Below are 16759 nucleotides of genomic sequence, written 5' to 3'. Positions count from 1 at the left end.
AAGATGGGTTCTTACTGATGCTGTTAATCGAAATAGGAAGAGGGGCCTGACTGCGTGGGACATTGAAGGTTGGATGATGTGCTGACAGCGGGGGTGAACCGGTACTTAACAGTTAACACCTGAGATCTCATTCGGCAACAGAACTGCAGACCAGCCTCGCTGGGTGTAGGGCTTGACGAGACAAAATGTCACCGGCCGTGGTGGAAGGCTGTGAAGGCAACGAGAACAGAGACAGGGAATAGTGGTTTAAATGGTCGAAATGACGACTTGCCAAAGACGACCATGCTCAATCATCAACGGAATGGCATGCCATGCTCAAAATTGGTAACTGGAGCGTCTAGATTTTTTTTATTTTTTTAAAAAAAAATCTACAGAAAAACAGCATCCCTAATGCCAGCAACCGGAAGTTAACTACTCCCTCCATACCATCCATAATATATGACGTTTTAGCAGTTCAATTTGAGCTGCTAAAACGTCATATCATATGGTACAGAGGGAGCAAACATTTTGATGATGGGCACGACCAAATAATAGCATGAGCTAGCTGCAGATAAGAGGATGTCTGAAGTAAGGCTACAACCAACATTAAAACCCAGGAGACATTGACAACACTACTCTAAGTACTACTACAGCCGGTTGCACAGGAAGCAATGTATAGAGTGCCAAAACAAACTATCTATTTTAGTCACAGGAATTGTACAGTATATGCTATTAAGTTTGTAATAACTGGGAAACAGAAACGAGGAACGAGGCACAAGCGCCTGTACTTTTACTGCTTATATCCTCTTCCATATCACTATGCACAAGCGCCTGTACTTTTACTGCTTATATCCATCACTATGCACAAGCGCCTGTACTTTTACTGCTTTCATTTCCCTCCCCACATTTTTGCATGTCAGTGGAAATATTCCTCAAAGATCACTTCACTCCAGATTTGACCTTTTCCTGCACAGAAAAATATTTAAATTACAGCCATGAAATTGGGATTACACACTAGGAATTGTTTCATTTGTAAGATTGATATCAAGAAGTTTATGGTATTTAATCCTAGCTATCACTGGAAATATTCCTCGAAGATCACTTCACTCCAGATTTCAGCGAATATTCAGAGCGCATACAATTCATCTCACCAAGACCCCTACTACAAGTGTCAATAAAAACTACATTTTCGAGTTATATTATATGATTGTATCAGCCTACTGGCTGGATCTAATCTTTCACTCGTGAAACACAATATCAATCAATAATATTTTCCCAAGACGGATCGCGCAAACTCTTGCAATTTTCACATTCCTGGATCTTTGAACCAATTCTTATACACTAACTAACTTCTCTAAACATTGAAAAGATAGAACAGTTGGATCTTCTAACGTATTTTTATTAAGTATGATGCCACTATGAAACAAATGGAGACATCACATTAAAGCACCCAAACAGCCTTGCGGAACTAGAAATATTAAGCCCAAAAAAGGAAATCAAATCTTCAGCTAACTTTTAAGTTAACGCGCAAGCAACATAAACACCCAAAAAATACATTAGAAAGAAAACCTTAAAAGGTGATAAATTAAAAGCAGCTCAAACATGCACTGTATGCCAGCAGAAGCACTTTTAAATAGTTCAAACATCAAAAGCAAGATTAAGAACATTTTATTCACTAGCAGATGCAATTATGAGGAGAAGAACCCTACACAGCTGGAGAAACACCCGGCTGTGTTTTACTTACTTTCTGCTGCTTCAAGGGCTTCGGGACACTGTCAAATAGCTTCGGACGATTAGGACAAAATCCTCCTGCCTCCCTGATCCCCTCAATCTTCTCGTCGATGCGGTTAACACACCTTGTCAAGGTCTTCTCGAGGTCTGCCATCTCCTTGCCACGTTCCCCACGTATCTTCTTGTATAAGTACCTGAAAAATAAAAAATAAAATTGACATCGAAATGACAAAAATTCTAAGCAAACAAGAATAATATTATCAGATCTACTTCATGTTGGACAATTACTGCTGTTAGAAAGTTTGGATAGGACACCCATTTAACAAATTACATAAGAACGGCTGAAGCTGCTCCATCTCATAATAGACTATATGAGATTATATAGCAGTACCTAGTTTCACCACCAGAATTGCATCATACGTTTTACATCATACTGAATATAACACAGACATTACATACGGTTCAGAAAACATAACAAGCCAAAGCAGTGCAACGTAACTTTCGGTACAAGTACATAATCAAGTTATCGCACTAAAGACTTCTGTGACCAAATAATGTTCTAGCAAACATAAACAAAGAGAGGAACTTGGTTAGATTCCATATGCTTCACAAAACTTAAAAAGCCTGACCACAGCAGTGCAACATAAAAACTTAAATTACCAGCACATCATGCTATCCTATTATAAGATTTCTGCAACCACTTAATATTCTAGCAGATAGAGGAACTTGATAAGACATATTAACAATAAAAAAAGGGGTATTTATATTACTTTTGCCGTAAAGGCATCATCGTATTATAGGAATCAACGAGACCAACTAGCTTCCGCGTAATGTCAGCAGGTTGCGGCGGAAATCCATCAGGAATACCAAAAGTAACAAGTTCCTGCATAAAATAAAATAAAAATTACAAGCCAAGCATTGAATATAAAAGACATTTAGAACAAGAAGAACACAGACCATTTCATCTACCAAAGGTGACTTCTCTAGGAACTGGAAGATTGTGAGCTGGTCGGATTTCTTGTTAGCATTGTCCGGTGCATTCAGGTTACCCTCCCTCCAAACCTTCTACTGCTGGTTGAGTGGACCTAAAGCCTACATTGCAAAAAGAGATTAAAGTGCATGCAATGATATACACAAAAGGGTGTAAGCTGATGACAAATTTGAACCTACTACAGTCAATGCAATCATACAAATTTAAACCTAGGCTACTACAGTTGCAAGCATCCAGCAGAGGCACAGCAAGAACTACAATAGGGCAATCGACTGGCTACATATTTGCCCAGTATCGCACCTTAGCCCAGTGAGAACCATCAGATTTTCAATCATATATATGCCCAGTATCGCTACCTTAGGCCCAGTGAGAACCATCAGATTTTCAATCAACGGACCAGATGTAATGCTACAGTGCATAGCTACAGCGCAGGCAACAGGGTACAACTATGTTCTGCTAAATTATGAACAAATACTCTGTACAGTGATTTAATCTGAACCACCAACTTGCGAATCAAATGGGCTGATGGGGTTTTCTGGGGATTGGAGTGGTTTAGCCCGTTTAATCTTGCGAATCAAATGGGCTGATGGGGTTTTCTGGGGATTCTGGGCCCTACAGGGATATTCCCCTGTAACCCTCTTCAAACCACTTCTATGAAACGAGGACTTAATAAGATCAGAAATGTCATGCACAAAGATAACATGCATGCAACAGGTTCTAAACTGTAGAGACTAAATGTTAGCAGAAATGCTATACACAAGTAACAAACACCATGTAAATCGACCTACCTTCCAACCAGAGGAAAGAGGGGAGAACAGCTACCTGTGCAGGGATCGAACAGATCTAAAAAGTCAGGGACGAACAGCACACGTGCATGCAGAATTACAGCCTTTTTTGGCACAATACAGCATAAACATGCCCACTAGATGGGCATAGATCTACGACGTTTATTGGTAAGCATGTAGCCATAGTGGCCACTAGAACAAGAGATGGATCCTAAACTTTGTAGCAATATGATGTTAGAACAGGGCAGGGCATGTCATGTGAAGAAAACATTCAGAAAACAGTTGTGATGACAGATTAATTCGCAGCAACATGACGGTAGGACAAGGCACCGCATGTCAAGCAAGCATTTGCATGCGAAATGCAACGCATGCAGATCTAAAAGTCAGGGACGAACCTCCCAGATCCCGCAATCAAGTCCATGAGATGAGGGAAGGGGAGGAGGAGGTGGAGGACGTCACCTGCGCTGGAACGGGGGCTGCGGCAGGGGCCGGGACCTGCTGCGCGGCGGCGCCCCTCTGCCTCCCCTGGGCGCGGCCAGGGCCGCCGCGGCCGGCGCGAGCACCACGAACAATGGCAGCCATGGCGGATGGGGCGAGCTTCCCAGTACTGGCTGGAAACCCTAGGTGGAAGACGGGGGGGAGAGGATGCAGCAGGTCGAGGGGGTGTTTCCGGCGACAGGTCTGGCGGTGGGAGGAGAGAGAGACAGGGGGCACGCCGGTATTTATACCGGCGGCGTGGTTGGCCCCACATGTCAGCCTGCTTCTTCCCGTTGCCGGCGGGAGGAGGCGCGATGAGGGCCGGGGCCGTGGGAGGGTGCGGCCCACATGTCAGCCTGCTTCTTCCCGTTGCGCCGGCGGGAGGAGGCGCGATGAGGGCCGGGGCCGTGGGAGGGTGCGGCCCACATGTCAGCCTGCTTCTTCCCGTTGCGCCGGCGGGAGGAGGCGCGATGAGGGCCGGGGCCGTGGGAGGGTGGGCCCCACATGTCAGCCTGCTTCTTCCCGTTGCGCCGGCGGGAGGAGGCGCGATGGGGGCCGGGGCCGTGGGAGGGGGCGGCCCACATGTCAGCCTGATTTCCTCCGTTGCGCCGGCGGGAGGAGGCGCGATGGGGGGCGGGGCCGTTGGAGGGTGCGGCCCCACATGTCAGCCTGATTTCCTCCGTTGCGCCGGCGGGAGGAGGCGCGATGGGGGCCGGGACCGTGGGAGAGAGGGAGCGATATCGGCCCCACACGTCAGTGGGCGATATCGTCTTGTGGTTGAGGATGAGGAGGAAGAGGAAAGAGCTCTCTGCGTGTGGGAGGCTAAAGAAGAGAAGAGAAGAAAAGAGAAGAGGGGAGCAATAATGCAGGAGGTGACGCCCGCCGGGTGAAAGAGGAGGGGGGTAAATAAATAATAAAAAAAAAAACCCAAGTAGTGGGGTCGGTGGGGGACGGACCTGGAGCGCCGATTCATTTGTAAATGAGCGCCGCTGCCCCTCGGCTTTAACGGCTAGTGCGGGAAAGAGGTGGGGCCAATCGGTGTGCAGCAACTAGTCTACTCACCCTCTCACGGGTCTCTCTGTCTTTGCTTGAAGAGAGGGCTGAAAAGCCTACCCAGCTACACGGCCACAGTGCCGTCAAGTCATGCAGCTGTATGGCTACGTCTACAGAGAGATACACTCCTTCTAACCCAAAAATTAACACTACTGCCTTCGTCTCCGTCTCAAAATAATGACTATCACAAATTTATAACTAAACTACTTTAAAATTCATAATAAATGAACGACACTTATTTTAAGACAAACGGCCATTTTATCCTTGTCGGCCCTGCGTCGCTCTTCTTCCTTGTTGTCGCATAGCACACCTACCAGCGCCTCCTGGTCCTCGTCACTGACGACGGGCGGCGACGGCGAAGGGCCTCCTGGCTGCACGTCGCGCACGCCACGCCAGCGCTGCTTCTCGTGCTCGACCGCGAACCAGACCTCCCACCAGAGGAAGACGCGTATGCAGGGTTTTGCCGCTGCTCCGGCGTCACCAGACGCCGACGGCGGGTCACCTCCTCCGCGTGCAACCGCGCGAACCGCGGCACGGCCAGCACCGGGATCCTCTCCGAATCCAGATGCACCTGGTGCGGGAGGGTGACGTCGGGGTAAGGCAGCGGCACGCGGTGTTCCAAGTGCCACCGCGCTTGGTGCACCGGGACGTTCGCACGCTGGCGAGGCCGCCGGGAAGACGCCGGCGGGGAGATGGCGCGGGGCTAGAGCGGGGCCTTGCCCTTGTTTGGGAAGGAGACGGCCATGGTGCTAGGGTTTGATCACCGACGAGGTGGCGAGATGGGGACGGGTGGGTTCTGAAAGCAGACGAGGCGGAACCCACCGCACGCCACGCCTGCGCTGCTCCTCGTGCTCGACCGCGAACCAGACCTCCCAGCGAGGGGAGTCGGACGCGTATGCAGGGTTTTGCCGCTGCTCCGGCGTCAGCAGACGCCGACGACGGCTCACCTCCTCCGCGTGCAACCGCGCGAACCGCGGCACGGCCAGCACCGGGATCCTCTCCGGATCCAGATGCACCTGGTGCGGGAGGGTGACGTCGGGGTAAGGCAGCGGCACGCGGTGTTCCCAATGCCACCGCGCTTGGTGCACCGGGACGTTCGCACGCTGGCGAGGCCGCCGGGAAGACGCCGGCGGGGAGATGGCGCGGGGCTAGAGCGGGGCCTTGCCCTTGTTTGGGAAGGAGACGGCCATGGTGCTAGGGTTTGATCACCGACGAGGTGGCGAGATGGGGACGGGTGGGTTCTGAAAGCAGACGAGGCGGAACCCACCGCACGCCACGCCTGCGCTGCTCCTCGTGCTCGACCGCGAACCAGACCTCCCAGCGAGGGGAGTCGGACGCGTATGCAGGGTTTTGCCGCTGCTCCGGCGTCAGCAGACGCCGACGACGGCTCACCTCCTCCGCGTGCAACCATGCGAACCGCGGCACGGCCAGCACCGGGATCCTCTCCGGATCCAGATGCAACTGGTGCGGGAGGGTGACGTCGAGGTAAGGCAGTGGCACGCGGTGTTCCCAATGCCACCGCGCTTGGTGCACCGGGACGTTCACACGCTGGCGAGGCCAAGACGTCGGTGGGGAGATGGCGGGGCCTTGCCCTTGTTTGGGAAGGAGCCGGCCATGGTGCTAGGGTTTGATCATCGGCGAGGTGGCGAGATGGGGACGGGTGGGTTCTGAAAGCAGATGAGACGGAACCCACCGCACGCCACACCGACGCTGCTCCTCGTGCTCGGCCGCGAACCAAACCTCCCAGCGGGGGAGTCGAACGCGTATACAGGGTTTTGCCGCTGCTCCGGCGTCAGCAGACGTCGACGGCGGCTCACCTCCTCCGTGTGCAACTGCGCCACGGCCAACACCGGTATCCTCTCCAGATCCAGATGCAACTGGTGCGGGAGGGTGTCGTCGGGGTAAGGCAGCGGCACGCGGTGTTCCCAGTGCCACCGCGCTTGGTGCACCGGGACATTCACACGCTGGTGAGGCCGCCGGGAAGACGTCGGCGGGGAGATGGCGCGGGGGTAGAGCGAGGCCTTGCCCTTATTTGGGAAGGAGCCGGCCATGGTGCTAGGGTTTGATCGCCAACGAGGTGGCAAGATGGGGACGGGTGGGTTCTGAAAGCAGATGAGGCAGAACCCACCGCACGCTCGGATTAAAAAAGACCGACAGCGGTCGCTGACGCGTGGGACCGAGGAGGGCGGCCGTCATAAATTATGTTTGACCGCGGTGGTTGGCGCGGACAACGATAGGACGAGCGCGTCCGCGCCGACGCATTTCAGTCTCAAATTTGGGCCGAAAATGGGTCGGCTCGGACGCGGAGCGGACGCGTTTTGGAAATGGGTCGGCATGTTGGGCCATCCCTTTTGTCCGTGCGGCCCCAAAAGGACGACAACGAACGAAATGGGTCGCCCCATTGGAGTTGTTCTTAGTACCCGTCTCCGTTTTTGTCCGTTTGGATAGTCTGTCCGCTCGTCCGTGACCGCTTTTTCGTTTAGGTCGGTCGATGCGTCTAACGGAAGGCAGACACATTTTGCACATGTCCGCCTCGGCATACACTCGAACACCTAGTGAGCGACTTCCGATGTCGCCTCGCCCCGCCCTCGCGAGCTCGCCTCTGCGTCGCCGCAGCAGCTCGCCCCGCCCTGCGCCCACCCCGCAACAGCTCGCCCTGCGCCCGCGTCGCAACAGCTCGCCCCGCACGGCAGCAGCTCGCGCGACGCTCGCCCCGCAGCGAATCGCCCTGCGCCCGCACCGCAACAGCTCACCCCGCCCCGCAGCAGCTCGCTGGAGGAGGGTTTACCGCCAAACACCCGGGCGCTCAACTTGCTCGTCAGGGGCTACGCACAGTCGCTGCACCAGAACGATGCGCTATGCGTGTTCCACCAGATGGTGTCCGTCTACGACTGCGAGTCGGGCGGCCTCACGTACAGGGTACAGCTACCTAGTGCGCGGGCTAAGCGCGCAGGGCCACACGAGGAACGCCCGCATGGCCTCGCCGCGCCGTCCGCAACGCCTTCCTGGCCCACCGTGCCCGCTCGCTTCGCTGCGCCCGCTGCACAGCAGCTCGCCGCTGCATCGATGGTCTCCGCTGCATCGATGGTCTCCGCGCCATCGGCCTGGAGGGAACGTCGTCGCCGCGCCCATCGCAAGCGAGTTGGTGCGTGAGTGGATGGGGTGGGGAAGCGAAGAGAAAAAGTAGGAGAGAAAAGTTGGTCTATGACAGATAGGCCATACCTCGTATGCAGCGGACATACGCGGACGAAGAGAGCACAAAAAACTTCTGTTTTGTATCGCCCAAATCGGCACCAAATTTGACGGACGAAGAGAGCACAAAAAACTTCTGTTTTGTATCGCCCAAATCGGCACCAAATTTGACACTGAAATGGGTCCACACGGATAGGAGATAGGAATGGGGTGCACGTTGGTACGCGCACACCGGACACAAGCGGACGAAATGGTTCTGTGTGTTGGGATTGCTCTCAGGGCTCTTTTCATTCAAAGGAATTGCATAGGATTTTTGGTGGATTTGGACCCTTAGGAATTTTCCGTAGGATTGACATCCTTAGGAATTGTTCCATAGAATTCATTTCTACTACATTTTGAAGAAAAAATTCCATCCACTGAAAACCTCTTTGTAGAATTACTTTGTTTTACCTGCGGTATCAAACATACTTTCAAATCATGTAGGATACTATATGACATGCCATCCTACTATTCCTGCATTTTTCATATTCCTTCATTTTGTGAATCCTGCGAATCAAAGAGGCCCTCAAAGTGCAAGGATGTATACTACAGCCAAAAAAAAACAAGCAGGATTATCAATCAGTGGCTGGCCCTCTTGTAAAGGGCTCAGATCCATCTTACTGAATAATGCTTGTTGGTTGGCGCTACTTTCAACTTGCAAAATTTTACGACTAGTTGCCAAGCTCCGGTCTGTACCGTGCAGGGGTACATGCAGGCCTTAACTACTCCCTCTGTACCATAATATAACTAATCTAGTTCTCCCCAACAACAAATATTATGGTACAGAGGGAGTATGATCAAATGGGTATCTCTACCATGCTAACTATGATCAAGATTCAAGAAAGAACCTATGCTGGTGCCAATAATAAATGCTAAACAAGAAATATGTACACATGAAAGGAAATATAGACATGTATTCCCTCCGCCCCAAAATAAGTGTCGTAGATTTCGTATTGTACTCCCTCCGTAAAGAAATATAAGAGCGTTTAGATCAGTCGTGATCTAAACGCTCTTGTATTTCTTTACAGAGGGTGTACTAAACTAGTATTGATTTTGTACTAGAACATCGACACTTATTTTTTGAACGGAGTGAGTAGTACATAAAAGCAACTAAATGCTGGTTTATCTCATGTTTCTCTTTTGTTTTTCTGTTCGACAGTAGGCACGTCAGATCATCAGATGAATACAGGTACAAGCTACTGCTAAATGTCGGTTTATCTCGATGGTTACCTTACCTGCAAGGTGGGGATAAAATGCAGCAATGCATCCCTCTGCTTTAGCACCAATACAGCAGCTTCCTGCTCCTTCCGGACATCACCTGCCTGAGGCATATTTTGCTGCAAAATTACAGAATATGGTTTATGTGACCCAACAGATTCACAGTTAAAAGCTTAAAAACAAATGCAGCACTTAATACTGTAACAAGCATCAATTCTAACGGGTTGGGGCAGTAATCCATGGGATGGATTATGGCAACTTCCAGTTACTACTTACTAGAGAGAGACCTGCTGGCTACGGTAATAACTGGTTTACGATTCTATACATTTGATTACCAGCACAGCTAAAGGTATAGCTTTTGAGTTATGTGTGCCACTGAGACACTGACTATCAACAGCCTAAATCAAGCCAATTGATAACTGGTATACATAGGCCACTGCCCTGAATCTTCAGCAGGAAAATAGATTCAATTATAGTATTGAACCAAGCATGGCCATAATTTACAGATTACAACATGCATGCTTAACAACCATTCTGGTGTTCTTAACACTCTATTTGTTGATACTACCAAAAATATCATATTATGATGAGAAACTGAGACATGGGGGATACAAAGAAATTTACCACACCTCAGCATCAGCAAGTGATTCCATTTCCATCATCGGCAGTGCAGACCACGTTCAACACTAAAGTCTAGGACATAAATTTAACAGATGAGGTTAAAAATGTAACCAGGCCCAAGATTCCGCAGCATTAGCTTAGGCAAGACAAATCACGTACTTGTATTAAGTATGGCAAGAACTCATGCAATCCTTCAGGGGGCATCGCAGTACACTGACCTGAAAAATACTACTTACAGTTAGTCCTCTAATAAATAAACACAATCAATTAGCTACATCATCGGTGACTCATTGTTCATATTGAATTTGAAGGATGTCAGACGGATAAAATGTGAAGATATCTAGAAATGAGCACCAATCGGATGTAGTATTAGAGCTTGACGTGTTGAATTTACCATGTTAACAAAACGCAAACCAGAGTCACAAGCCTCCAGAGCAACCTCGTCGTCTGAATCTTCATTGGCTTGCAGGATCAACTCATTAACAACTTGAACATATGACGACTCCTGCGAATGAGAAGCCACCAGGCAGGCATTCCACCACCTGATGAGCGGGTGGCTTGATGATTGCTCCTTCATCTTGGCCTTTCCAATTCGTTGGTAGCCTGTGGAAACTACAAGACACAAGGTTAGCATGAATCCCTGAAAGCTCCTCTACCGGTTCACACAAGTAGCAGGTTCACGATCAATAGCTGCACTTCTGTTCTGGATGTATGATCAAAAAACAAAACACTACAATGGGAACCATGGAAGGGTGTTCGCTCAGAATATATGATCAGTTTGGGATGTGTAATCAAGGAAGGAGGCCTTTTTCAAGAGCTAGCCTGACTCAGATACCGTCTTTGTGATTCATCACAGCAAACACACAAGCAGACAAAGGTAAAAAAAAAAGTAGTCAGATTATGCAACCTATGAACCCAGCGAAGTGCATGCTTTGCATTTCAAGCAGGAAAGGATGCACGGTGATGTTAGCCTTAGCCATTGTGGATCCATGTTCAATTCAGATTTCCGCATGCTTGCAAAGAATTTATGATCAGTTTAGGATGTTAATCAAGGAAGGAGGGCCTTTTCAAGAGCAACCTTACTCAGATACCGTCCTTGTGGTTCATCACAGCAAGCATACAAAAGGTATGGAAACTATTCATACTCCCATGAACCCAGTGAAGTACATGGTTTACAATTCAACAAAAGATCAAAAGACCTTGTACAAACGATATCAGCATGTTGACGAAACATGCTCCAAGTATAGCCAAACATTTTGGTCTACAATAGAATACTACTCCCTCTGTTCCTATATATAAGTCTTTTTGCAGGTTCTACTAGAAGACTAAATACGGATGTATATAGACATACTTTAGAATGTAGATTCACCCATTTTATTCCGTATGTAGTCCTCTAGTGAAATCTCTAAAAAGACTTATATTAAGGAACGGAGGGAGTATACTGCATTGAATATCGATCTTCCTTTATCATATCACACAAGCAAGCCCGGGGGAACTCATGGAGTGTCTTAGTAACTAAATTGTAGAATGAATCTGAGATGGGAATATTTCTCACATATCTTCCAGAAGATGAGCCATATTAATTAGCTCACCAATGCTATAACTTTGACTTACCACACAGACTATATAAATGTCTGTATCAGCAATAATATATCTGAGTTAAAATCATTTGTGCGAACATGGTAGATAAATGTTGCACCGATACTTCCGCAAAAATAAAATAAAATAATGTTGTAATGATACTTAAGGGCAAGTTAACCTTCCCCGTGCAGGCCCTCTCCTGCCGCAACCCTCTGGTACCCTCAGGGACAACCACCTATTAGCGTCAGCGGGGAGTAGAGACAGTTTTCTACTTGTCTCTTTTATCAGTCACCGTAACGGGGTAGTTACTGAGAGAAGTAGCATCCATGTTCTACATCTGCCTCTGTTAGTTATTGCTTAAAAGTAGTTAGTTATATAGCCAAATCAGCATTTTTCTGTGAAAAGGTAAATCCCTGGATCAGTGTAGTGGCAACAAGTATCGACATATCTGCACCAGAGCAGCATATAAATCACAAGAACAGATATCGAAGAATGGCAATGGACAACTAAACTACCACTTAGGGGTAGGTGGAACACAGTGATCACTGATATGGCTCAATTCCTACAGATCGACAGGAAACTCAGCACTACCGAAACAATCGCTTCCGGTTTGATCGGATTGGGTCTCAGCCCTCCCTACCTAAACAAACCCTAATGAAGGTCCGACTCCTAGAGGAAATTCACCAGCAGCACAATGCACTAGCTGACTGGCATGCAATATGAAACGACTTTGATACACATGAAATTGACGTACCTATCAAGCAGTTGCCAGCAGTTTCCGATTTGTGCATCCACATCATCAATCTCCTTTTCTAATTTCTGAAGCATGGCATCAACCTAAAACAGAGCAAAAAATATATGTCAACAACTAACCCATAAATTATTCAATAGCAATGTACAGATGACCAACATCAATGGTAGCTCCACCAAAGAAATCTCTCCAACTAACAGACTTGGGGGATGGAGAATGTAGGCATAGAGATCAGCGATAAAGCCACACGGTATAACTTTGTTAACAAGAGCAACCAAGACCCATATACTTCTAATGCTGACATGCTATACTTCAATAGTTCTTCTTTTTAGGCTAAAGAGAGAAATCACTTCATTAAGAAAGAATTATCACAATCATTTTGACATAAAGGACACAAGGAGGAGCTTGTGCCAGCAACCAAGCATAAGTGTCTAGAGTTAAGGCCCTGTTTGGTTTTAATAAGTCAGGTGACTTAAAACCAGTGACTTATAAGTCACGTCTGTTTGGTTGTCATCTGACTTATAAGTCACTTTTCCATGTAAAAGTGGGTGACTTATAAGTTTTAATTTGGGGTGGAGCAACTTATGACTTATAAGTTGGGGTGACTTATAAGTTGGGTTCGTTTGGCAAAATAAGTCACTTTTTGCACTTTTCAACTTATAAGTTGGTGACTTATTTGGAACCAAACAGGGCCTAACTTGTGAGCAACTCTCAATCATATACTTAATGTAAACTAACACAGTACCCTTGTAGTATAACTCTGTTGATGCTAGTTCAGCATTTTGTTCCAAATGAACACGTAACATAAAGGTAGAAATTGGAAATGCAATCAAGCAGGTGTCAACAGTATGTGCAGGCCAGGGCCCAGTGGAAGTTGACAAATTCAGGATGCAGTTTATGACAAAGAGATCCATTCATACAGTCTAATTTAGGATACGGTTTATGACGAAGAAATTCGTTTGTTCTGTTTAGTATCTCCAACTAACAATAGAATGAAACTAAACTAGGTCTAGTAGACTACTAGGCCAAAAACTGGTACCACGTACTGTCACCGGGTTACCGGAACAACTGGTATAAGGCCGAATACAAGGCCAATTAAACCATATACTTGCTACAAAGTAGAAACCCATGGGTAACAGTTACCTTGTATCACATAACTTGCCAACAGCAGGCAATCAACAATACTTATTTCTTCAAAGGTTGAGAAAACTATTTAAGATGTTACCATACCCTAAGAACGAAGGAAAAGAAGTAAATCATTATCTGACAAAATTGTGCCCAAGTAATTTAACCGTTTCAGCTTCTCAAGCTAGTCATCGATAGCCGACGAAGTCAGGGAAAAAAGTGATTACCTTAAACAGCGAACCAGAGCAAATATAGTGTACCGATAGAACCAGAGTGTTACGATCTTTGACTTTTCATACATGGAAGAGATACATACCTTGTCAATCAGTGCTCACGAGACTTTTTCCTCTGAAGCAACCTCGGTGGTGTCGTCTGACTCCTCTCTAGCAGCCATATATGCCTTCTTAGCTTCTTCTGCCCCCTCTGTGTATTATCTTTCAAGCATGGAGTTATATAGTTTTATCTGCATTCCTCAACAATTAAGTACTACTCAGACTCCACAGTAAAACAGTTCAAACATGCAACAAACAAAAAAATGCCGTATGGTAATTGTCCCTCTGACCCCACTTCAAAAATTCACATCGTACCTCCTTGTTGACAAGGCTCAGGAACTCTTGATGCTCCTTGCTAACAGACTGCAATGTACTCCCTCCGTCCCGAAATATCTGTCGCAGGTGACAGAATTTTTGAACTAAGCACATTTTTTCATTTACACCCGTTACATTTTAAATAGCTAGCAATCCAGTACAGCAGTGTCGTGATCCCCGCGATCCCCTTTCCCATGCCGTGATCCCAGCTCTTGCCCGCGATTCCAGCTCGCCGTGATCCCAGCTCTTGCCCGCGATTCCAGCTCGCCGTGATCTCCTCACCTGCCCACGATCCCACCTCCCCGTGATCTCCGCACCTGCCCACGATCCCACCTCCCCATGATCTCCGCACTTGCCCGCGATCCACCCACGATCTCAATCCTCTCGTGAGCTTTGTGGTGCAGATCTCCTGCTCCAGGCTTTCCGCTAGCGGCCACCGGAGCTCCTGCTCGAGGCCCTCCGCCCGTGCCGGAGCTACTGCTCGAGGCCCTCTGCCGCTGCCGGCCGAAGCTCCTGCTCCAGGCCCCTCGCCGTCGGCCCGCTTCCGTCCCTCTGCTCTAGACGCGTCGCCTCGCCAAGCTCCTGGACCAGTGCCTGGCCGAGCTCCAGCGCCTCGCGGAGCTCCTTGACCAGCATGACTAGCCGAGCTGCAGCTCCTTGACCAGCACCTAGTCGACCTCCGGTGCCTCGAGGAGCTCCTTGACCAGCACCTAGGCCGAGCTGCAGCGCCTCACCAATTTCCTCGTCCGGTGCCTTGCCAAGCTCCTCATCCGGCACCTGCTCCTCATCCGGTGCCTCGCCGAGCTCCTCGTCCGGCAGAAACTGAAGAACAAGAACCTCAAAAAAATGAATCTGAAGAACAGTGTTGAACCAACAATAACCTAAAGAAAGTCGTAATTCAGGTGAGACTGCTGAAAGTACACGTTTACGAATGTCATGTTTTGATTCTTGGATCATGCATATATTCTGCCATTCCAACTCAATTTAGACTAATGCAGTTTTTTTGGCTTGAACGATTTTAAAGTGTTGATAGAAATAGCATTGGGAAGAACTGAAAGATTATACAGGTTCACTTAATTTTCCTGGTCTTTTCAAGCAAGCATGTTGTCGCCAGCTTAACTATCAACTGATCCTTTCAGTAAGTGATCATGCAAGAAGACAATTAACTTTAGTACCTTGATCAAAGAACAAGGTGGTCGATGATAGCCTGCAGGACAACTGGGATTGGTTCTATATGACCTGCACACAAAGGTCAAGAGAAGAAGACATGTCTTAGTTACTGCTTTCGTACCTGCTAGTATTATGAAATTTAGCAACCGCCGTCAGCACAACACGAAGGATGATGAAATTTTCATCTGGTCGAAAGTTGATGCATGTATTTCCAGCTAGTATGCACATCTTGAAAGCAAACAGATTAAGTTGTTTATTCAGTTAGATTGTTCACTTCAGGTCCAAGAAAGGGACTCCCCTCTTGGCACCTTCGTTTTCTCTCTCGGAGAGCAGAGCAGTTCCCACACATAGGGAAATGAAAATGTCACCTTATATAATGTCCCAAATCCACCTCGGCCGACTTTATTGTTGTTGTTGAAGTTGTATGTTGCTGATCTCAACTGCGTATAGGAGAAGAGCCACGTTCTTCTCGGCTAAAATGCCTGAAAGCAGCAACATTTGGTAAGGATGTGTCGTTAATTATTTGTCCACACTTTTGTTGAAGGATGATAAGTAAAGTGTAAAAATGGACATTTAGTTTCAGCATATCTGTCATTGTGTGGGAACAGAAAACTGATGGAAGAATACTGCATGAAGGGTTGAACGCATCACAAAGTCATAACAATAAATCTGTAAACTCTGTCGGACGACGGTGCAGTAAATTTTGCAACGCAGAGAGAAGTTTTACCACTTATCCTGGTATTGGAGTAAAGATTCTCCTCTTGGGAGGCAACACCAGCTCATTATCCTCGGTCTATTTCAATTGTGAACTGAAATTGCTAATATAAATCGTTGATACATGTCCTTTTACAGTAATCTACTCATGTCCTTTTTGAATTCCTTAACTTAACTGAATGTTAATTTTTTGTTAGGAAATCGCCATGGATATAGCAGATCTGAACGTGACTCCTCCAAAAGAGGAGGATTGAGTACCTGAAAATCAAGAGGAGGATCGATTCATCGACATGGATATGGCAGATCTAAACTTGACTCCTCCACAAGAGGAGGATGGAGTACCTGAAAATCAAGAGGAGGATGCAACAGGTAAATACTCCAACAATATGACTGAATTTTTAGTGAGTGTTAACTGAATTTTTAGTCAGTGCTAGCTAGTTGACGATTTACTCCTACTTCAGCAAGAGTACTCCTTGCAAATCACATTACTCTAGAGCAAATAACGGTACCCCTACTCTAATCAGCTGGGAGTACAAATAACAGTAGTCTAGAGCAAAAACTACAGCTTTATCCTGTTTTCTGAATGAATTACTCCCACAGCTGCAGAGTACTCCTTGCAAACAACAACACTCTACAGCAAGTCACAGTATTACTCACACACAAATGGTTGCTGTCATCACAATGCTCCTTGCAAGGAGAATGTAGTCACTAAAGTAACTAAAATTTCGAACTCTGAAGTAACATC

The 16759-nt window shown here is 47.4% G+C and overlaps 2 protein-coding genes and 2 non-coding genes across 4 annotated transcripts; all 4 read right to left on the bottom strand.

Moving 5' to 3' along the window:
- Positions 1-528: 528 nt before the first annotated feature.
- Positions 529-4033, bottom strand: LOC123406012. Its single transcript, XM_045099515.1, has 5 exons — positions 3946-4033; positions 2668-2802; positions 2481-2593; positions 1724-1904; positions 529-945 (listed from the first exon to the last, which is right to left on the bottom strand). The coding sequence occupies exons 2-5, from the start codon at positions 2668-2670 to the stop codon at positions 919-921; spliced, it is 324 nt and encodes a 107-aa protein (XP_044955450.1). The 5' UTR covers positions 2671-2802; positions 3946-4033; the 3' UTR covers positions 529-918.
- Positions 4034-10839: 6806 nt separating this feature from the next.
- Positions 10840-10948, bottom strand: LOC123406513. Its single transcript, XR_006612202.1, has one exon. It is a non-coding gene; the product is annotated as a small nucleolar RNA Z118/Z121/Z120 (small nucleolar RNA).
- Positions 10949-11097: 149 nt separating this feature from the next.
- Positions 11098-11204, bottom strand: LOC123406511. Its single transcript, XR_006612200.1, has one exon. It is a non-coding gene; the product is annotated as a small nucleolar RNA Z118/Z121/Z120 (small nucleolar RNA).
- Positions 11205-14130: 2926 nt separating this feature from the next.
- On the bottom strand, positions 14131-15528 carry LOC123405914 (fibroin heavy chain-like). Its single transcript, XM_045099428.1, has 3 exons — positions 15411-15528; positions 14292-14859; positions 14131-14208 (listed from the first exon to the last, which is right to left on the bottom strand). The coding sequence occupies exons 1-3, from the start codon at positions 15526-15528 to the stop codon at positions 14148-14150; spliced, it is 747 nt and encodes a 248-aa protein (XP_044955363.1). The 3' UTR covers positions 14131-14147.
- Between the last annotated feature and the right edge of the window lie 1231 nt (positions 15529-16759).

Source organism: Hordeum vulgare, chromosome 6H, assembly GCF_904849725.1.
Source record: "Hordeum vulgare subsp. vulgare chromosome 6H, MorexV3_pseudomolecules_assembly, whole genome shotgun sequence".
In the NCBI taxonomy this organism is placed as follows: Eukaryota; Viridiplantae; Streptophyta; class Magnoliopsida; order Poales; family Poaceae; genus Hordeum; species Hordeum vulgare.
This window is presented reverse-complemented; position numbering and strand designations above follow the sequence as displayed.

What these genes read in the sequence shown, in the direction of transcription:
- LOC123406012 (XM_045099515.1), bottom strand. An exon ending in ATGATGCCTTTACGGCAAAA is followed by an intron (nt 1,905 to 2,480) that starts GTAATATAAATA and finishes TTTATTTTTCAG; the next exon opens with GTACTTATACAAGAAGATAC. An exon ending in AGCCCTTGAAGCAGCAGAAA is followed by an intron (nt 946 to 1,723) that starts GTAAGTAAAACA and finishes TTTTCTGTGCAG; the next exon opens with GAAAAGGTCAAATCTGGAGT.
- LOC123405914 (XM_045099428.1), bottom strand. Translation starts at nt 15,528, where the DNA reads ATGTGCATACTAGCTGGAAATACATGCATCAACTTTCGACCAGATGAA. An exon ending in TACTAGCAGGTACGAAAGCA is followed by an intron (nt 14,860 to 15,410) that starts GTAACTAAGACA and finishes GAAATTGGTGAG; the next exon opens with GCGCTGCAGCTCGGCCTAGG. An exon ending in GCGGGGATCACGACACTGCT is followed by an intron (nt 14,209 to 14,291) that starts GTACTGGATTGC and finishes CACCTGCGACAG; the next exon opens with ATATTTCGGGACGGAGGGAG.